We start from the raw sequence: 22,702 nt of genomic DNA on the forward strand, positions 1-22,702 counted from the left end.
TCGGGCAGTTTAGTTAACCATTAAAACAGAAATAATAGTAGTTTAGTTATAAAAGACTTTGAACAGTTATTCATGCCTTAGACCAAAATAAAAAAAAACAAAAAATGTACCAAACAAAAATGTTAACTGATAATTTTTCGGGTAGTTTAGTTAACCATTAAAACAGAAATGATAGTAGTTTAGTTATAAAAGACTTTGAACAGTTATTCATACCTTAGACCAAAAAAAAAACCAAAAAAAAAAAAAAAAAAAAAATCCGACCTGCCGGATTCGAACCAGCGACCTAAGGATTTCTGTTTCAACAACTACAGTCCTCCGCTCTACCAACTGAGCTAAGGTCGGTTTGTGATAATTTTGTTATGATTAAATATTTAACTAGTTAACTCCTCCCCCTCCCACACATTCACACAACTGTAGTAAGCATTGGATAAGTAAATAAACTGGTGTCTGCTTCTTCCTTTTAATTTAAATTTTAGTACTAAGTATGAGTAAAAAAAATTCATTCTCAACCTCGTTTTTTCAAGTTACGTCATGTCACATGAAAGGAATTTTGTATTTTGTGAGCTGGATATTGATTTCTGGTTCGGTTTCGGGAATTTATCAAAAATTCTCAGAATCACATGTATCATCTCGAATGACACTGCTGTGAAACTGGGAGTAGTTACATAACTATGTTGTGAAATATCCAAGGTCAGACAGAGTGCAGAGTAAAAAGATCTGTTGAAACATTGTTAAATAGTATAAAATATGCAGAGCAAGAACAGAAGAAACAGGTAATAAAATTTCGATTCATTAAGAGATTATTGTAGCTTGCAAATTCAAGTACATGAATTAATGCAAAAACAAGAAAATGTTCAAACAGAAACAGAAGTTTCATCCTACAAGAACTAAGAACTGCTGATTGATACATTTTCAATGATCACGAACTTTGATGACATGGAAGACCATAGAAAGACAGCAATTTTCTTCCGAGAGCATGACTGCCAGATAGCAGCAGAAAACTTCCGGATCAGATATGTGATATAGAAGACATGTACTGTTTAATCAACTGAAACAGGCTGCATGTTCTCAGCCTCTTGCCTGATCTCTTGAAACAGAACAGATGACAAGTAACGTTCCCCGAAACTAGGATGGATTGTCTGCAATGTTTAAAACAGACGATGAATTAACTGAATGCAGAGATTCTTTCATGTCATAACTTGGAACAAACGGAACTTAATTTTTATGTCTTTCATACCACAATAAGCTTTCCCTTGTTCTCTGGCCTCTTGGCAAGATCAAGTGCCGCAACTGTGTTAGCTCCAGATGATATACCAACCTAAAGAGAATCAGAATTACAACACATTGCTAAGTTATAATGAAACTTGGAGGTGATGAAGTGTTATATAAAGGCAAGAGATACTAAAGCTTGATAAATCTTTAGAGTTAAAACATTACCATCAACCCCTCTTTGAGTGCCAATTTCCTTGCCATATCAACAGCATCTTGACTAGAAACCTACGACACAAGAGTATGTTCAGTGCTACTACTTTACGTAATTATGTGTGTCAAACAACCAGCTCTGCAAAGAACTTATTGTACCATGAGCACTTCGTCCATCAAATCCATGTCGAGTATATCAGGTTTGAATCCAACCCCGTTACCAGTAATCCAATGAGGACCTACATATGAAGCAGTTTAACTAGATTTATAAACATATAAATAAAGAGGGAGATAGAAAAGGGAAAAAGGCAACCAACTATCTGCAACACTTGAAAATTATCATCTCATGGATCCCTAATTCCCTATGTGTGAGTGAGTAGTAAGAATTATAGTTAACTATATATATACCACCATTATATGTTACCTGGCTTGCCACCATTTAGTACATTGCTTTCAGTAGGCTCAACCCCGTAAATCTAGATGAGACAAACATATGCCATTTTCAGTATCTATACTATAAGTCGAGATAAATTGTAGATCGGCATCAGGTAAACAAAAGAGAGTCTAGAAGATAGCAACCAAAACTCTTTAAAAACAATGAACATCAAAGTAGGAGATCCACTAGGAGATTTCAGAGTCATCACCTTTACATTAGGGTTCTGAGACTTAAGATATTGTCCCACCCCCGTGACCGTGCCTCCACTTCCAATTCCCATCACAAAAATGTCAACGTTCCCATTAGTATCCTCCCATATCTCTGGACCGGTAGTCTCAAAATGAATCTGTTATTTGAAGGCAATTAAATTACATTAGATAAAACTTAAAAGTATGCACTTCTGTGCATCGAAATTAGAAGATTGAATTGATTTAGACCTGGGTATTGGCAGGATTTGAAAACTGCTGAAGCATGAAACCATCTGGTGTATTCTCCAAAAGATCATACGCTTTTTTAACAGTTCCTCCCATTCCCTTGGCTGGGTCAGTGAGGATTAGATCAGCTCCAAAAGCTTTCATACACACCCTTCTCTCTAAACTTGTGTACGAGGGCATTGTCAAGACCATCTTGTAACCTTTCATAGCAGCCATAAAGGCCATACTGATCCCCATATTTCCTGACGTGGGTTCGATTAATACAGTCTACAATAAAACACAATGTTGTTAAATTTTAGACCACAGTTTTAACATCAAGCAGAGTAAAATAGTACTACTAACATATCTTATTTACCTTCCCCGGTGTAATTAGATTCTTCTTCTCAGCATCGTTAATCATGGCAAAAGCCGGTCTGCAACAACAAAGAACAATCTTACATAGTATGGCATCATCCTTAGTTGAGAAAGACGGGACTAAACAGGTACATTTACGAGAAGAATACCTGTCTTTGATGCTTGAGGTTGGTTGCATCATCTCTTGTTTCACCGCGATATAAGCTCCACATCCTTCAGTAACTTTATTGAGATAGACAAGAGGTGTTTTCCCAATAAGCTGAAATTGATTGAAAATAAAAATCATCAGTTATGCTTGTAATGCAGAACATCAACTGACTCACATCATTTTTAAGCTCTGTTATTTTAAAATTAATGTAAATGAGAAACAAAACAAATAATCTTGTGACATTATACTATACTAGCTGATGCCCCTTTCATTCGATAACAAGAGTTCAAACTTCGAAGATTCAAAACAAAATGTTTAATATTTTGCTATCAACATTTTTGTTTACATCAAAAAAACATGCGATCAAGTTGATACCAAATGGCCAAAGCCTAATTTAAGTGACACTTCAACATCATAGTAAATCTTAGGCTTAACGACCTTTGGGCCGTTATCGCTATCAGTCCCAAAAGTATGAATTCATACCTTTTAACCCCTGTAGTATTATGTATCGTTTCTTTTAGCCCATTTCGGCGATAAAATAACATATCGGTCAATATCAAAGGGTAAAAATGTATGGGCGATATTGGCTGATATGTCATTTTATGGCCGAAAAGGACTAAAATGAACGATACCTAATCCTACAGGCGTTAAAAGGTATGACTTCGTACTTTTGGCAAGTTTTGGGACTGGCCGAAAGGTTATTAAGTCTAAATCTTAACATATAACCAATTTCTCTTTAAATCTTAAACAGGCTGAATAACCAATGATATCTTGATACAATAGTATTTCTCCCGCTCTCTTACCCGGAATAAGTCTTAAGAACCTTGTCAAAGACAAGGTGGGAATTGGGAAATAAATTGATATTCATTTTTTTAAAAAAAGGTAAAATTATAGACCTTGTTAAAATCTTTAAAAGTAAGTTATAACAAAAAAATAATTCTTTCAGTTCTATTAAATATTTTATTTAGCAAAAAAATATATATGTCTCTACGGAGAAGTCAAGAGACACTCATTTTGGGGCAATTAGCAATAGTGACATCCATCCCCAAATATTTTCAAGACTATAGATATAGATAAATAGTACTCCATACGTCTCTCTCATTTCTTTACAGTTTTTTTCACATGCTCGACACGTATTTTAAGGCAATTATAAAATATATCTCTGTAATTTATTTTTAGAATTTTCTTTTTTTTATAAAAGTTTAAACATTATATTTTTATTTTGAAGAAATTTTTTTTAAAAAAAATTATGCAACTACATTTAATAAGAGCATTAAAGTGCATGCCGAGCCCCGTCTCTCAATGTAAAGAATTGAGGGGGACAGAGGGAGTATTTTGAGAAAATCGGGCATCAGGGTGTTCTCGAACAAATTACATGAGATTACTACATTTTATACCGTAATATTTTAAGGGCAAATTTGTGATATAAATATGACCCCCTTTATTTACAAAAATACTCGTATACTACACTTGGGATGTCTCCCGAGTTCATGCTCACGGCCAGCAATCCCATTTAAATTACGAGAATTAATTTACAATAGTTTTATTAAGTCCAGCAGTTAAAGTTCGAGTAAGAAGAGGCTGATCCTGCTTCCAGTTCAAATTTTTTAACAAGACTTGATTGGATGACCTTACGAGTCAGCATTGATTCTAGTACCGTGTTCATTTTTCTTGAGATTTGAATTCTCGATTTTGTAATAATAAAAACAATCAATTTATTTAAATACTTTTCAACATAAAATCAGTGTTACAGATTTCGGAAATCGGGATTATTCGGTTAAGGTATCGATTTGCGATTTATCGGGTGATTTTAAAAAATCGGATAATTTATCGACCATTTATCGGAAATCTGTCAAATCGGACTAATATTTATGACCGATTTTTGAACGATTTATCGACGATTTTTGAAAAATCAGCTGATTTTTATAACAGAGCCTAAAATTGGTTTTTTGCAAGCTAAATACACTCGCACAGTTATTGTATTATATAAAAAAAGGGAATTCTCGATTCGGTTAAAGGGAGCAAGACAAATACTCCCTCTGTCTCGTTGATTTCTATACGTTTACTATTTGCACGTATTTCGAGGTCTCTATAAAATATAGTTCCGTAATGTTTTTTTCAAAAAATTTTTTTTTGAATAAAAGTTTAAACATGAAACTTTTTTTCAGAAATTTTTTTTTAAAAAAAAATATTGTGGAATTATATTTTAAATGAGCATTGAAAAGCGTGCCGAAAAGTAACGTATAGAATTCAATGGGACAGAGAAAGTACCATTCAGAAGTTTCCGGGAGAATATAGAAGGTCCCAGAAGAATAAATTTTCCAAGATATTTGGTCAAGCAACACACACTACTGTTAAGCCATTTAATCAAAGAGGCTGCTAGTACTAGTCTGCTCGTAATGATAAAAGTGCTCCTAAAGTTCAATTCTCATCATCATAAGAAAAAATCAATAATTAAAACAGACAAAATGAAACCACTAAACAAAAGTATTTACGGGAAAATAACTTCGTCTGTCTCATTCATTTTATACAATTTTCCTTTTGATATTTGACACATACTTCTTCTGTCCCATTTAATTGTATACAGTTTTTTATTAATGTTCGACACACATTTTAAGGTGAATAAAAAAACACACTTCCATAATTTATTTTCAAATTTTTTTCTGTATTAAACTTCAAATATCAAGTTTTTATTCAGAAGAAAAAATAAATTAAAATAATTTATATAAGTATGTTATAAATGAGCGTTAAAATGCGTGCCGGCTTCCCGTCCCCCAATATATACTTTCTAAGAGGACAGAGGAGTAAATATTTGACACACATTCTAAAATGAATGTAAAGTATATCTTTATAATTTATATTTAAAATTCTCTTCTACTAAATTAAATTAAACGGTAAACATCAAATTTTTTATTTAAAAGAAAAAAAAATAATTAAAATAAAAAATAAAATCATATTTTAAAGTAGTGTTAAAATACGTGTCGAGTTCCAGTCCCGATAGGCCCCATACGGACCGGGGGAGTAGTACACAACAACCACACGTGATCTTTTCCTGTTAATTCTAAATTATGTAAACTCTCCATTCTTTAGAAGCAAATTATGTAAACTTCCTGCCTTCCGCAGTTTATTCAATAATTTTTTTTTACTTTCACGTAATTGCCTAATCTCTAGGTCTCCTTAACTCGAGGATAACTAATAATCCAATCAATAACATATACGTAAAATATATGATTGTTACTTGTCACATGTGATGTGACTCGGACCATTCCCTTGTCCCCTCCTTCGTCAAGAATCTAGATATTTAACCTCAATTGTATAATTTATATTTGTAGGACTACTCCTTCCGTCTCATATTACATTTCTCATTTTGACTTGTTACACTGTTTATGGTAAACGATTGATTATTAATTTACGTCTAATCTATAAAATCAAATATAGTCATGAGTGATCTTGTTTAATTTCGTATTTATGAATACTTTAATATAGTTAAATTTTTATATTTAATACTAATACGAAATTAAACATATTAACAATAAAAAATGTGCATTGACAAATGTATTCAACACAAATAGGAAACGTTTTTAGGGACGGAGGGAGTATAATTTATTAAAATCGAATACAATATTCTTATTTATTAAGGAAAAAATTTTGTATCTCTAAATATTGCATTAAAAGTGATATATTGTTCCTTTTCTACAAGAAACCCGAAAAAGGAGATAAATATATCTACTTTAAAAAAAAATATGACCTCCTTGACATAACATAATACACACAATTCATGGACATTTCACTTGTGAACTGTACTCAAATTGATTGGTTTAGAAAGAACCAATGAGATATGAACTTAAGATGGAAGATTATGTACGATAGATCATATGTTTAAGGAAATGATTTATACCATCCCGGTGGCTCGTTTACGTAAAAAAATGGAAAGGAACTCTTGACTATACATACATATCATATAGATGAAATCAATGAATGAACGAGAATTTTTACGGTTCTTGTTGTAATAGGGTTCTCGAACGGAATTAGTAGGACCGGTCCTGAAATTCGAGGGGTCTTAGTCGAAATCAACTTATGAATCCCTAATATGCATATATCATGGAAATTTTTGGGGTCAGGGCCTAGGCAAGTCTTGCTCGCTATTAGCCAGACCACCGGTGGGAATTAGACTATGCGTACATATCACATAAATGAATATCAAATCATAAGTTAGAGAATGAAGTACCTGTGAAACTTCTCTTCTAATCTTAGTGCTTGGAAGATCTTTAGGCAGATCTCTGATTCTTTGAGTGAAGGAGTCCACCAATGGCTCTGTTGAGAAAAGCTTGCTTCTGCCAATACTAGAATTACAATAGTACCAGCTGGGTTGTATTATAGAGTTGTTTTTCTTGAAAATCTTGGTTATGGCCGCCATTGATGAAGCTTGAGAAACTGAAATGAAGGTGAGTTTTACAACAAAGACTGGCACATTTAAATAGCCAGAGGGAACGTCGATGGCTTTGGACAATATTGAAAAGATATGATATTTAATGGGTCCCGCGTCATGTTATGGTGTATGGCGGATATTGTTGCTATAAAAAGATAATTGAAATAGTATTTTCTTATTCAAACAAATGTAAAAATCAGTGTTATAAAAATCAGAAATCGAGGAAGATCGGTCAAGTTGTCAATTTAGGATTAATTGAAAATCGGGGATTAATCGGAGTAAAAATCGGATGTATTATAATATTAAATTATATTTAATATATTATTATAATTATATTAGTTATTTATTAACAAATATATATTTAATATAATATAATTTCCATAATTATTCATATTTAAATTAATATAGTATTTTAATTTTAATAAATAATTATATATACTCCAATAAAGGAAAATTTGTAAGGATTAGTCGGATTTCAAAATTTGAATCGGTTAAGTACTTTACTGAGGATTAATCGGTTGAATCATGGATTTTCAGAACAATGACTAAAAAGTGTATTCTTTTCGGTCCGGAATTAAGGATGTAATTGAGCTGGCGAATACTGCCATTTCCGGCTCAAATTCGATTAAAAAAATTCGGGTTCAAGCTTGAATTCGATCGAGCATTTAATTTTAAGCTCTAAGTTCGATTCGTAAAAAATCGATAGGTTCGAGTTCGACTCGAAAACTCGAATGATTTTACCAAATATTAACAAAAACTTGATATATGATAGGTTATTTAAAGTTTGGGTTCGACTCGGTAAATAATTTGAAAAACTGGAATTTGAGCTCAACTCAATTATTACTGTGCTGAACTCGGTAAATAATTTGAAAAACTGGAATTTGAGCTCGACTCAATTATTACTGAGCTGAACTCGGATATTTTACAAATCGAGTTCGAGTAGTTTACGAATGGTTTGATTCGTTTATACCTCTATTGAGAATATAAAAAAGTGTATTGATTTATATAAAATATAATAAATATATTGAATGGAATTTCAGATGCATGATCCGATTCGTAACAAATGTTGGTAATCAATTTAGTGCGTAATAAGATAATTATAAAACTTCTAAAATACGAAAAAGGGTAAATAATAAAGAAGATTTTTTAATAATAAAATATTTTGAAAAACTATTGTTTCTTCATTTCCCGCTAATGAGTTGCACGAGTAGTAACATTATTTTTTCGACCGTTAGTTACGACTTACAAGTTTTTTTTTTTGCTAAATAACGACTTACAAATATGATACTCCCTCCGTTTCTCACGTTACAAATTACTCACAAGTTACGGGAGAAATAACAATATAAATATGCATAAAACTGAAATAAAAAAAAACCTTATTAAAACCGATGCTTTTATGAAATTTTAAAATTTCATTACGTACTCATCTTATTTAGGTGAGTACAAAAATATTTTTAATGTGAATATATGACATATTTTTATAATTACATAATTTCATTAAAAAATTAGAATTTATCATTAGAAATATATCACGTACCCATATAACTCACATAAGTAGGTACTTGGGGATATTTTTCTAGACTAAAAGTTATAAAATATACAACTCATGGTGCATTAAAACAATATTTTTTTCTTTTTTGATAATTTATCATACACGCATGCCCGGAAGTTAAACATCGTGACTTGCCGCAAAAAGGACACTGCTGCTACTGTACCAACACTTTATTAGGTTGGAAGTGTCTTGTCAAAAAACAATTGGTACATTGGAATGAGACATAGTACTCCCTCAATCCCGATGGGTTGTTTACGTTAGGGCACGGCGGATTGACACGCATTTTAAGGCTACTGTAAAATATGGTTCCCTAAATAATTTTAAATATTTTTTTCTTTTAAATAAAAACATAATATGTAAAATTTTATACAGAAAAAAAAAATTCTAAAAAAAAATTATAGAATTATATTTTATAGTAGTCTTACAGTGTGTACCAAGCACGAGATAAAAGTATGTAAATAATCGAGTGGGACGGAGGGAGTATTAAATTGTCTTTGCGACACTATATAGTGTACTCACTCGGTCCCGACCAATTCTTTACGTTTGGTTTGGGCACGGAGGCTAAAAAATATATATAAAGCAGGGAAAAAAGAATAAAAGTGAGTGAAGTGGTGGGACCCATTGATTTTTAATATATAAAAGGGAGATAGTGGAGTAAAAGTAGTGTGAAAAGGGATAAAAAGTGGGAAAGTGGTGGGACCCATTAACTATTTTGGGTAAATTTTGAAATATAAATAATTGAATGGGACATCCCAAAAAGGAAAGTATAAAGAAATGGTTGGGACAGAGGGAGTAACATTTAACTTTTTAAGGTGCAAAGAACCAAATTGGATTATATCTCCAAGTTGGGTCAACAAAGATACAACCCTTTATCCTCAGTCCTGCATGTTGCAACTCATGGCTGTGTTTGTTCAAAGGCAAATTTGGGTAAAAGAGTAATTCTCCACATTTCAAAGAAACATTATAATTCCTTAAAGGAAAATTGTTGTTATAATTGTTATTGTTTGTTTGGTCACCGCTAAATATAATGGATTTGTATGTATTAAAATAAATCCAAGCAGTAAAATGTAATATGTGTTATTTAAAAAGTATTTATGATTCATTTTGAAAATCCCTAACCTTGCTATGCTATAAAAATATTTTGATACTTTCAGAATAATGGATTTAATGTTTGAATGTATTATATTTCGTATAAATAAATAACTTTTTTTTAAGATACTCATACATCCATGTTAAAGTTTTATTATCTACATATTTATTGCGCGATATTTATGGTTAGAAAAGAGATTTTAGAGCCCAAAAATTGTTTTCAAGATCCTTCTTAAATGCAGAATTGTCAATATATTATTGACAATTTTCTCGGAAATTATTCTCTTGTAAATTATAGAAATTTTTGTGTAACATGGGCTAATAGGAAAATAAATATCCCAATATAATATATATTTAATTTACTTTCCTAATAGAGTTTGATGAGTGAGAGTCATTTGAGAATATTTTCAATTCCCTCTATTTCATTTTAATTGTTTCTTGACTTTTCTGCACATCTCAAAATGTATTGATCGCATAGTAAAAAATATCATTTTTCAAAAAAAAATTTATAAAGGTTTAAGTTATATTTTTTTATTTAGGAAAAAATTAATTTTAAAAATTATTATTTTAATTATGCGGTCAAAATACTTAAAAATGAGTGTCGAACTATTAAAAATAAACATATGGAATATGTAGTAACAACTTCTAAGAATTTGTTGATAGACTGCGTAAATATGTTGCAAAGTACACCCTATGTCCCACTTATTTGTATACATATGAGATGTGACACAAAAAATAATAACAAAAAAAAGTAATTTAGTGAATAAAGTAAAAAAAATTGGGTAAAATGATATCTTCGATTAATATTTAATATATAAAATAGGTGTAGGTGCAGTGAAAGAAAATAGTAAATGTGAGTGCATAGTAGTTAATTTACGTATTACTCCCTTCATCCCATTTTAGTTGTCACGTTTCCTTTTATAGAAGTCAAATTGAGCAATTTTTGATAAAAAATAATCAATACTTTTATATTATTTTAAAAACTACAAATTATATATTAAAGTAGATTAAATCTACTTTCCGGTAATGTGATTTTTTATTTTATTTAATTATTAAATATTAATAAATTTCGGTCAAATTTTAGTCAATTTAACTGGGTCAAAGTCAAATGTAACAAATAAAATGAGATGGAATGAGTATAAACTTTACTGTTTTTAGTATATATAGACTATACAATTGAGAGATAATTAAATTGAACAGAGAGAGTATTTGTGCTCTATAGTAGTAAGGTGTATTAGAGTACTGTTAATATTCAGGAATTTCATGTTTGATAGGGAGTATTTTAAAACGTCTAAGAGCATCTTCACTGTTAGAAAATGATTAATTAAATAATTTTGGTGACATCTAGTTAGAGATGCACAAAAGACCCATCGGGCCGGTTTTTGACCGGACCTTAAAAAGCCCGAGTTTTGACCGGACCTGGTTTTTCGGGTTTTGACTTTGACTGAGCCGGGTTTTTCGGAAATGTCAAAGCCCCCGGTTGGGCCCTCGAGGCGGGCTTTACCAGACTTTTTTCGGGCTGGATCGGATCGGGCCGGAGTTTTTCCTAATTTAAATCGGATCGAGTTTTATTAGAGATTTTGAAAATTACATATGTTAGCAAATAGATCATCATAAAAATGTATTAATTTGCATAAAATATTTTATGAAAACATTACTTCATTGAAAACATTTAAGTTCCACTAAAAATAAATATGTTTAGATAATAATATGTTTTATCAATATTATCTAAATATATATAGTGTACTTGTTATATCTTTTTTCATTAATTCTGCAATAAAATATATAAATAATATTATTAATCACGAATATGTAAATATATATGTGTTTAAAGCATTATTTATATTTATATTAAATGTAAATTCATAAATATATAAGAAAATATATTAGAATAATCAGATTTTAACTGGGTTTTTTCGGACTTTCAATCGGGCCGGGCCAAAATATCGGCTCGGGCCGAAACTCAGGCTTTTAACCGGGCGGGGCCGGGCTTTGCCTAAAAATATAGAGGCCGTCGAGGCCCTAAGCGCGGGCCGGGAAAGGGCCGGGTTTTGACCGGGCAAGATTTTCGGGCCCAGATTTTTTGTGCATCTCTACATCTAGCCCAAGTGTCCGCTTTATGTCATATTTTTAGAAAATAGGTAAAAGTTATTGCACCTAAACCTTGTATTCTCTAATTAAAAAATATAATTTTTTTAGTATACTATAATTTTTCAATCACAAAAAATTGTAGGTATAATTTTCCATAATCAAATTGATATATAAATGTTCAATTATATATCAAATCTCTTAAATCTAAACTTTTACTTAATATTAACAACCAGCCGTTTAACATTTTAATATTGGAGATATTGTAATATGTTAGGTATGAAGTGCACAGGGGGTGAATGTGTTTTTTTGATTTTTCTTACTTAAAAACTACGTCTAAGTGTTTTCAAAATGATCAAGACAACAGTGTTTGACTACTTGAACTTAACAGACTAAGTAGTTGTAGTGGTAATCAAATAACTGTAAAGACATAAATATAATTATTAAAACTCACTTGATTTATATTAAAATTAAATTATCTGTGCTACAAATTCGTGTTCTTGAATAATAAAAACTCAACTACTTCTTTTGAAAGAATATAAGATTTCTAAATATGTTTTGTTACTTCTGAATTAAGGACCAGTGACATTTTTTATAGATTAACATGCACAATTTACAGAACTTGCACTAAAATGAACTAACATATTTTCTAAAGTTTTTTTTTCTCTATATCCATTTTAAGTGCAACAAATCTCCTTATATTCTTTTAGGTATGTGACCCTCCTTTATCAAGTTCATCTTTACCCTTGATCTTGCACTCCTCAAACTGCATATGTAGACTTTATATTTCAGTGATGAAACGGTTTGTTAACTGATAATCTTGAATCTTTAGGTTGATAGCATTCTTTAATTTGAGCTGTTATCGAGATTTAATTACTGTATAGAGATGTCTCATATCGACATGTAGAATGACTTATCGAATTCTCCACTCCTTTACAAGAGTTATGACTTGTCAATATCTCTAGTTCTCTATATGTAGTATGACTTGTTGATGTTTTCAATTCTCTATATGCAGTTTGACTTGTCGATATCTCTAATTCTATATATATAGTTTTGACTTATCGATATCTTCACTTCTCTATATATGTTTTGACTTGTCGATATCTCCACTTCTCTACATATACTAATTTTGACTTGTCGATATCTCCACTTGTCTACATATATTTATGACTTCTCTACAATTAAAGTGACATCTCTACAAGTATAATAATTTATCTACAAGTAGAGTGACATCTCTACAAGTATAATGACTTCTCTACAAATTTATCTGACTTCTCGATAGACTTCCCGATATAACTTCATCCGTAACGTTTTGACATTTTACTTAGAACATTTTTCAACCCACAACATTATTTTTCACCAAGCATTTTATCTTCATTCTAAAACACGATTAGGTTCGATCTTTTTTTCAGACATTTATTCCCAGATTGTTGGCTGTTTATTAAAAAAAATACTCCAGTTTAGCCTACTTAACAATTTTACAGACTCGATAAACATCATTACAAAATATATAAAATTACAAGTCAACTAAATCTTGAAATTGTCAAAGTGACTTAATTTTATTACATAAAAACATGTCTCGCATAATATAATAAATTAATAGTTTTGCTCTACATCTCAATCGTTATGTCAATTTTATTTTTCTCATGATGCACATCTAATTTCCGGTACACCTTTTTGTATTAATATGTTCATTTGACCTTCATAGTTAACTTATATGCAAGGTAATTATAAACCAATGTGGGATCACAAATAGTATAAGGATCGAGACAGATGAGTTTAAATAAAATGTGAAAGCTATGATAACAAGTGTTACAGTGATAGAATTGACAACTAAACGAGTAAAATTTCAGAATCTCTCCTGTAAAATCATTACTTATTTGAAATGAAATCATTATTTATTCATTCAAAAAATTAACCGCATACATGATTTGATCGTTAGTATTAAAAAACGAGGCTCGAATTAATACATATTTTTTATAGTTGTTGTCACAGTGATCAGTGAATAATAGTGATTACTGAATATTGTAGAGGTATTGTTTTTCCTTTCATGCGTAGCACAAATATTTTGGGGACTCCCATAAATAATAAACATTTATCTCATCTATTATTCAAGTCGTTCGACTTTAATTACACGTAATTTAAAATGACTGGACAGTTATAGAAAAAAGACTTATATTTTTAAGTTTTTTAATAAATATATTAATATTTAATTTTTATTAAAATATGAAATTTGTAAATTAATAAATAAACCATGTGGTCCCAGGACCTAATTCTAGTAGGACTCATATAGCATTTCACGACAATCATCCTTACTTAAATTTGAGCATCTACTTGAAACTGGACTAGAATACGGGGTGGTGAGTAAGGGTGTGTTTGGTATCGATGTTGCTGACAGCAGCTTTTCGCTGAAAATCAGTTTAAAAACTGTTTGGTAAAATTCAAAAGCCGTTTTTCGGAAAAGTGTTTTTGGTCTAAAAGCTACTGTTAGATAAAGTAAGTCCCCCGGACTTTTAGAAAAAGATGCTTTTCAGCTTTTTGGGGAAACAGATGCTGATTTCACAATCAAACCAGTAACAACACAACAATTTTTAACAATAATCCCAAACAGAGCTTAAGTCTCTATCAACCAGCTTGAAATCGGACTAGAACACAGGACGGGGTAGGTCTCTGTAATCCTGATATCAACCAGTTGAGCTACCCACAGCAGTTCTGTTACACTAAAAGTTCAAACAAAATTAGAAAAGAAAATCGCACTCAAATTTCATGGCTGGAAAGGCATCGATAAGCCGATACTTATCGCTAAGTTTCGTTTGTGGAACGGCATTGTGTTAAATATCAGTATGAAGCTCACTACACACCACAATTATTTACAAGAAACCAGAAAATTTGTCGCTATTTAAATTCGGCAACACTATAATAACTAAGAAAATTTCTACACTTATCATTTCAGGATATGATGTTCAACAAATCCGATAAAGACCTAGAGATTGAAAGAAATTATATACAAAATGACACCCATGTCATTCAAAGATTCAAACAGTAGAATTTGTTCTTTTGCAAGCAGCATTTATATTTACAGATTCACAGGTTATTATCATTGACCACATAATTATCTTGAAATTTGGCATTAGGATTATACAGGTTAGGGGTCGTTTGGTTCAAGACGTGGTATCGGATTGAAATCAAGAATCGGGTTAAATTGGTATGGGGATCCGGTACCATATCTTATATCAGGTGTTTGGTTGATTGTTGTAATAAATATTTTTAATTTAAAATATATTAAGTCAATAATTTTAATTTTATTAAATATATTAATTTTATTATTATTTTAATATATTTTAGGGTTATAGATTTTTTTTTAGTACTAAACATTTATATTTAATTGCTTAAATAAAAATTAAAATAGCAAAATAAAAGTTTATACCCATACCCCTCTCTCAGACCCAACTCCTCCATGTATGAAAAACCCATCCATACCTTAGAGGTTTAAGGAATGAGTATGAAATTCTATTTTTCTGAACTAAACGTCAGCTATGGGGTTGGAATGACTCAAAACCAGATTCCAAAATGTGGCGAACCAAACGACCCCTTAAAGGAATGGTGATAAAATCTAGCTTCTTCTGTAATCGGAGTTTCTCAGCTAACAGAAAAAAATCTTTCGAATTGTGATTTAAGTACTCCTCCTCCGTCCCATAAATTTTCGATTGTTGGGTGCTCAATTAGCCCTGTGCATCGTTTAACAGCAGATTTTTTTTTATGTATCAGTTTGGGTTTAATTAAATGTGCAATCCTCCATGATTCCTCGGAGGTCCAACAATCTGAAAGTTGGTGACTCGGAGCTCTGTCCACCAGAAGATTAAAACATTCCATTACATGCATTAGTCTAGAATCTAGTTATAAGTTACAAGCTTAAGTTTAGAATCTGGGATTAAAACATTACATGCATTAGTTCATAATCTCAGGGGGGGAGTAGAAAAAAAGGTCAGATACAAGATGACTGTTGATAGCAGAATCATTTACGGAATTTCTTCTTCCATTGCTTCAACAAAGCTAGCAGCACACCCAAACCCTACAGAAATAACGTTTTGTGGATTTCGTAAGTTGAATATCCTCATAATGCATGTATTTCCAATAATAAGTCAATAGCATATATAAATATTCAAGGGTAGGCAGATTATTGTGCATCAAATGTGAAAATAAATACGCTATTTATGTCATCCACAGGTAGAATGACTGGTACTACAATGCAATGCAACTCTCCTCGCAGATGATCTCTTTGGCTTCCATGCTTATATAAACCACCAAAACCAAATTGTGCTTCAAGGCGACGAGTGTTAAGTATTTATCATAATTACCTCATGTCATGTAAATTATTATTAAGAGCATCTTCGCTCTTCGGTGGTAGAGAGACCTTATAGCTATCATATTTACCTGACACATATTATAGATAACATGTTAAAAAATAGCACTCCAATGCATCACTCCCCTTAACAAAAGGATATAGACAATCATGATTTACTGTATTGGCTATATTTGTTATTATAGCTAAACTCATTGGCGTTCCCACCATTCTCCTACCATTCTCCTTATGTAAAATTTTAACTATTTCTCATTTTCAATTTTTTTATCCAACCATTATAACTATTAGCATCGGAGATTCTCTAATATCATTCATGGCCGTTGAGGTACCAAAACTATTTACGCAAATAACAAAGGGTTAGCTCATGTACACATGCTAAGCACAAATAACACTCCCTTTGTTTCGGACACTAGTCCGGTTTGACCTTTCTCTAGTCAAATTGACCAAATTCTTATTTACAATTTACATAATAATATAAATGAAAAAGTTAATAATTACATTACCGTAATATATATATATATATATATAGAGAGAGAGAGAGAGGCAAGTGCTCAAATACAAACCAAAATTATAATACAAACTAAAAACTAAATAACAGTCACATATTTAATCTCTTTCTCTCTACTCCATGTGCATGTATATATTTTCCCTTCGTTTTTAATTTGACTTTTCCCGTTAGTCGGTTAACTATTTTTTAAAATTAATTTTACCGTATTTTTCTCCATCTCTCACTCATCAATTTGCATAGCATATATGCTATATTCTGACGACAAATCAGTATTTAATCTTACCCGAATCAGTAAGCTGAAATCAGTACTATTCTAGTAACCAGCAGACTTTAATGATTCTCGTAGGCATAATTAGTGATTTATCGTCGAAATATATCAAATATGGTATTTATACCGATTGTTGGAGGATGCAGAAAAATACAGTGAAGTTAGATTTTAAAAAAAGTTTACCAATTGACGGAAAAAATTAAATTAAAAATGGAGGGAATTAGGTGGAGTTGTGTGTGAGAGAGTATATTAAATTGGGTGGGGTAGAGTTTGTAATTTGTATTTTAATTTAGTTTGTATTGGAGTAAGACTCTCTCTATATATATATACCTTTATTCCGTGGAGAACCATCTTATATGGAGAACCGTGAAAAGTCATTGTTTTTATCATAGAATCTCATCATAAATTGTAAATTTTTATTTTTAAAAATATAAATTTCGATGCTAATCTAGAATATAAATATAATAAAAATTGATAAAATTACTTGATTTTAAATTTGATTCTACAGTGGAATAATTTTTAATAAGTGTGATTCTACTATAGAACCAATTTAAACTTTTTCAATGATTTTTTAAATAAAAAATTGTGTAACTTCGATTTTTAACTTGATAATTAAAATTTTTAACTATGTATGATGAAAAATAAAATAAATTATATATTTTATATTTTTTAAATAATGGTTCTTCACGATTCTAAGAGGGTAATTGGAGTGCTACCCATATATATAATCAACATTAAAATGTATTTGTTCAGTTTCTTAAGTTTTAAAAATATATTGCATATATTTGATTTTTGGTCAAAAATGGGTCAATTAACCATCAAAAGCCAAATAAGACTACTAATTCGAAACGAAGGGTGTAAAAAATACTTTACCCTCCATTTTCACAAAGACGGGCATTTGATTGTCAAAGACAATAAGTAAAATCTTATAACTTAAATCTGAAAGGTAAAATAATAATAATTTATATATTATACAAGGTTTTTTTTTTGAAAGGATATATCATTAAAACAAGACCAAACAAAGTTACAGAGTTGATAAGCATTATAGGCAGGTTAAACACTAGCAGGAAAATCTATAGACCACCTATTACTAGACTTAGATCTAATTGCTAATATACCCGGGCTTTTACTTTATAATTACTAGCTTAGAACCCGATGCACGGATTGTTTTTAATAGTATACATACATTTTCTAAGTTTAGTTTGAATTATAATTTATAAGATATGAATTTTGTTCGTAGCTTGTTATTTTATTTTTACCCCGATAAAAATATATATTATTTTTGTTTTAGGTGATCTAATTCTTTTATTGTAATTTTGTTTTATCTTATATTGATTGTATAAATCTTTTTTTAGTTAGGATGAACAGTTTATATTATATTCTTTTACTACGACGCTATTATATAAACAAACAAATTATTATAGTTTTATGTTAGTAAAAGAGTACAAATATTAAAAAACCATGTAATTATATAAGATCGTTCTATCAACCAAATTTAAGTAATTTTATTTAATTTGTTTTTAATTTTATTTTAGCCCGGATTGAATTTTAATTTGTTTTAGTCCGCGTGATTACTATATATTATTTTATTTTACCCCGATGTCCTTATATCAACCAACGAATTATTTTTCAATTTTAATTTTATTTTAGCCTGGTTCAATAATATAATTTTTTAACCACGTCAGTAGTTATTTTTTATTTTTTTTAATCCGATATAACAAATTTAACTAACTATTTCTAGTATTTTATTTTATTTTAACCCGGATCAATAGTATATTTTTGTTTAAGTCCGAACGAATAGTATATACAATTTTCTTTTTAGTCGGGGTCATTATACCAACCAACGAATTATTTTGTAATTTTAGTTTTGATTTTTTTGACCGATTCAACAAAACAACTTTTTAATTCAAAATAATTAGACTTTGAACAAAATATTCATACCCTATTTTAGGTGTAAATAAAAAAAATTAAACAATAAAGGCCAAGTACTTCTGTTTTTTTGGTTACTTTTGTTGAGGTATCTTTTTAAATATCTGTATATTAAGACATTGTATGCGTGATTCAATGAATCTGTATGCAATATATACGATGCTTTAATTAATAATTATAATTAGAATAATTGATTAAGGAGGGGTAATTAAGTAATTTCAGCCAATACTGACCGACCGACTACCAAACTTTTAATGCTTCGTTTATTATAATATAGTATAGATAGATATTGAAATACTAAGAGTTTTTAAAATTGTAACTACATAGATGTCTATTATAATTACAAATGGACTATAAGTAAAATTTAAGATGACACTGTTTTGTGCAACTGAGACATGAGTACTTAAAGATGCTACATGTGTTGGCGTCAATCTTCAAACACGTGCATACTTATATCATATCCATTTAATTGAAGCGCTATCTTGAATTTTATGGAAAAAAATCTTTCCTGGGAGAAAAAAACGATGTAATTGATCCAAATTGAAGTGACAATAAGTATTTATAAGCAAGTCAATTTTCAACAATTTTCAACTTCCTATAGGTGTAATCGTATGTTGCATAATTAACCCACATAAAACACTAAGGGTCATTTGATAACGGCTGAAGGAGAGAATCGGGATTGGATGAAACTGTTCAGATCGTTTGAGTGTTATTTTTAAAATTTGAACGAAACCAATTTGTCTGGACGCATGTCGTTGCAAATTCTATCTGGATGGTACGCATGACCTTTTATTCATTTTGCAACTTACCATTATCCTGGCTTTTTTATGTACACATACATATTACATTTATTATCATTATTTAGATTTCAAATAAAACATTGTTTTTTGAATTTAGATTTTCATATACAATTATTTATTTACTTTACATTATTTAATTAACTGAAAGTATTGTAGTATATGTATTACATTTTTGTTCGGGAACTTTTTAAATTATTAATTTATTTTTCAAAAGTAATTTTATTACTTTATAAGATATATGTACAAATTTTATTAAAAATATATTTTGTTTACATCATGTAGCCATTTTTAATATATCCTAAAAAACATAAATAATATTTTATAAATAAAATAAGTAAATATCATAGTTCAGACAACTTGAAAATATAGTTATCAAACAATATCAACTATTCAACATTCAGATTTAACATTCATTCACAATTTTAACCGTTCAGAAAATATTGTTCAGATTTAACAAATGACCCCTAGTAGAAAAAGTAAACATAAACCAGTGGTACCTCCTTTGAAGAGTTTCCCAATTTCTTCCGTCACACTTCTTGCAGCAGTGCAACATCATCGAGCTTAACAAGGCTTCCCGTATACACACTCACTTGACGCTTCCCGTATACACACTCACTTGACATGGAAATGCACGAATTCTGACACGCTTTACACGTTTCCGTTTCGGTTTAAGGTCATACCAGAAAAACTTACAACCTCCTTGCTGAAAAAGCACTCTTTGACCATCCTTTGAATACGCAATAGCTTTTAAATAGTTAATTTTGCGAATATGAACAGATTGCACAACAGAAAGTAGCTTAGTCCATGATTCCTTTACCCCATACCGATCCATCACCCATAAGGCCATAAAATTCCCTTTAGAAATACCATGAAGACAAAGCCTCCCTCCTAGATCGCCAACATGCATCAAAAGGTTCCTAACAGATATCCCGGGCTGGGGAACAAACCGATACTCTTCCGTTGCTAGATCAAATGAGACAATTCACACATCCACATTAGAGTCAGACACAACATCCTCTGTTTGACGTTTTAAAGTCACTACTCAATGCAACGCACCGTTAACAAACACATTATCAGCATTACCACAAATATAATACGGAAAATTCATAATTCTTCTCCACGAATTCGATTTCAAACTACAAATCACAAAGTCATCATGACCACCGTCATCATCACATTGCATAATCTGTACCACTTTATAATCATCATTAACACAATCATACCCGAAACAGTGAAGTACTTTGTCACAAACACTAAAATAACCTCCAGAACCATCAAAACCGTAAGTAGGTAAGTTCCGACATTCCCGTGTCCATGGATTATATAAAGTTATATCAATACAAACTGGTGAACCTACATAAAAGTACACGCTAGCAACACCACTCGATAAACATAGTAGACCGTTACACGAACCGTAAAATTGATAACCGCGTTGACTCGGTAAAGAGGGCTTATCAAGCGAATCAAACTCAGTGGAGTAGATTTTACCGTTTAAGGGACTTACAGTCATGAGAGTTTGGTGAGAGTTGGAAATGAGAGATTGATTAAGGTGAGATTTGATGAAATTAGGGGAGTCAATTAGACCGCAAAATGATTTCGATACGCACCTGAAACGGAGAAGTGATTTCACCGGTAAGTGTGTGAAGATGACGGTGATTAAATCCGGAAGAACGTCGGACATTGTTGAAGCTTGGTAGGTACACTTAAAGAATTGAGAACTGCACTCAGAGACACTTCACTGATTCAGTCTTCATTGTTCTCTAGAGGTACCAAGCGAAAGAGTAAAGTAAATCCTACAGTAAAATGTAGGGTTACGGGGTTTTAATATATTAAAATCACCGAATCGGATTTATATTTTAAGGATTTCTTTCTGCGATAAGGCCCCTTTTGTTAATAGTTAAATGAATGATCATGAACTCAACCATTTTTTTTGCTCTGTCCAGATTGTTTGATTCAAATATTATTGAATTTCCTCTAAACAAGTGTTGGACGAGTGAGTTTCTAAATTTTCACTGAACAAGTCAAATTATATTTGGATTTTATATCAAGTTGCCCATCCAACTCGTTAAAATGTATCAACTAGTTACTCAATTTTCACGGCGAATCATTTAAAACACTAAAATACTAGTATATATCAGTTCATTAGAACAAATACTAGTATATATCATTCCATTAAAATACTAGTGTATACTAGTCAAAATTTTGTAATCAGTAACATATATTGAGATAAACAAATGAAAATAAAATTAGAACTAAACATTTAACACGTTATCAAGGACACTAAAAAATAAAAAAATAGAATTTCTGACAGGAAAAAGTCAGATGAGAGAGAGGCACTCAAGTTTGCTCATTAACTATAATAATTATAAAAGATATAGGTATGATATATACAAGGTCACGTTTGCGGTTCAATCAAATGTATTAGTTGTAAGGTGCCAACTAATCAAGAAAATACACGTTACTGGCCAGTATAACATTCCAGTTTAAAATTTTTAAAAAATCTAACGGAGTGATATATACTAGTATTTTAGTGGTTGAAATGAGTCGCCGTGGAGATTGAGTAGATACTTGATATATTTTAACGAGTTCAGTGGTTACTTTGATATAAAACCCAGTTATATTTATGTCACTTTGGTTCTTTCAATTCTCATGTAGCAATTTTATATTTTATCATTTTATTTAATATTATTCATCTTTTATTAAAAAACAATCTTCTTGTCCTCCTAGTAGTATGCAAACACATGTAGTGGAATCTGTTTTGTGACTAAAAAAGTTTGTAAATTTTTAAATTTCATGTTTTATATTTAGAAAATAAAAGTTTAATTTAAATTACTTCTTAATTATTTGAATTAAATTGGAAAAATACGTAAACTTTCTTTGAA

The 22,702-nt window shown here is 30.6% G+C and overlaps 1 protein-coding gene, 1 long non-coding RNA gene and 1 other non-coding gene across 4 annotated transcripts; all 3 read right to left on the minus strand.

Annotated features, from left to right (window-relative positions):
* Nucleotides 1-255: 255 nt before the first annotated feature.
* On the minus strand, nt 256-342 carry TRNAY-GUA (transfer RNA tyrosine (anticodon GUA)). Its single transcript is given in 2 exon segments — nt 256-291; nt 306-342. It is a non-coding gene; the product is annotated as a tRNA-Tyr (tRNA).
* A 426-nt stretch (nt 343-768) lies between these two features.
* LOC141666455 (bifunctional L-3-cyanoalanine synthase/cysteine synthase 1, mitochondrial) lies at nt 769-7,262 on the minus strand. Its single transcript, XM_074472473.1, has 10 exons — nt 7,023-7,262; nt 2,796-2,905; nt 2,648-2,705; nt 2,296-2,559; nt 2,067-2,204; nt 1,847-1,898; nt 1,582-1,661; nt 1,438-1,497; nt 1,238-1,318; nt 769-1,139 (listed from the first exon to the last, which is right to left on the minus strand). The coding sequence occupies exons 1-10, from the start codon at nt 7,209-7,211 to the stop codon at nt 1,041-1,043; spliced, it is 1,131 nt and encodes a 376-aa protein (XP_074328574.1). The 5' UTR covers nt 7,212-7,262; the 3' UTR covers nt 769-1,040.
* An 8,291-nt stretch (nt 7,263-15,553) lies between these two features.
* LOC141663836 (uncharacterized) lies at nt 15,554-20,866 on the minus strand. 2 transcript variants are annotated; one of them, XR_012551681.1, is made up of 3 exons: nt 20,318-20,866; nt 15,896-16,024; nt 15,554-15,796 (listed from the first exon to the last, which is right to left on the minus strand). It is a non-coding gene; the product is annotated as an uncharacterized LOC141663836 (long non-coding RNA). The 2 variants fall into 2 exon arrangements; XR_012551680.1 differs by lacking the exon at nt 15,554-15,796 and having other exon boundaries at nt 15,798-16,024.
* Between the last annotated feature and the right edge of the window lie 1,836 nt (nt 20,867-22,702).

This window comes from Apium graveolens, chromosome 6 (assembly GCF_009905375.1).
Source record: "Apium graveolens cultivar Ventura chromosome 6, ASM990537v1, whole genome shotgun sequence".
Lineage (NCBI taxonomy): Eukaryota > Viridiplantae > Streptophyta > Magnoliopsida > Apiales > Apiaceae > Apium > Apium graveolens.

What these genes read in the sequence shown, in the direction of transcription:
- LOC141666455 (XM_074472473.1), bottom strand. Translation starts at nt 7,211, where the DNA reads ATGGCGGCCATAACCAAGATTTTCAAGAAAAACAACTCTATAATACAA. An exon ending in CTCAGAACCCTAATGTAAAG is followed by an intron (nt 1,899 to 2,066) that starts GTGATGACTCTG and finishes TGTCTCATCTAG; the next exon opens with ATTTACGGGGTTGAGCCTAC. An exon ending in CACTCAAAGAGGGGTTGATG is followed by an intron (nt 1,319 to 1,437) that starts GTAATGTTTTAA and finishes GATTCTCTTTAG; the next exon opens with GTTGGTATATCATCTGGAGC.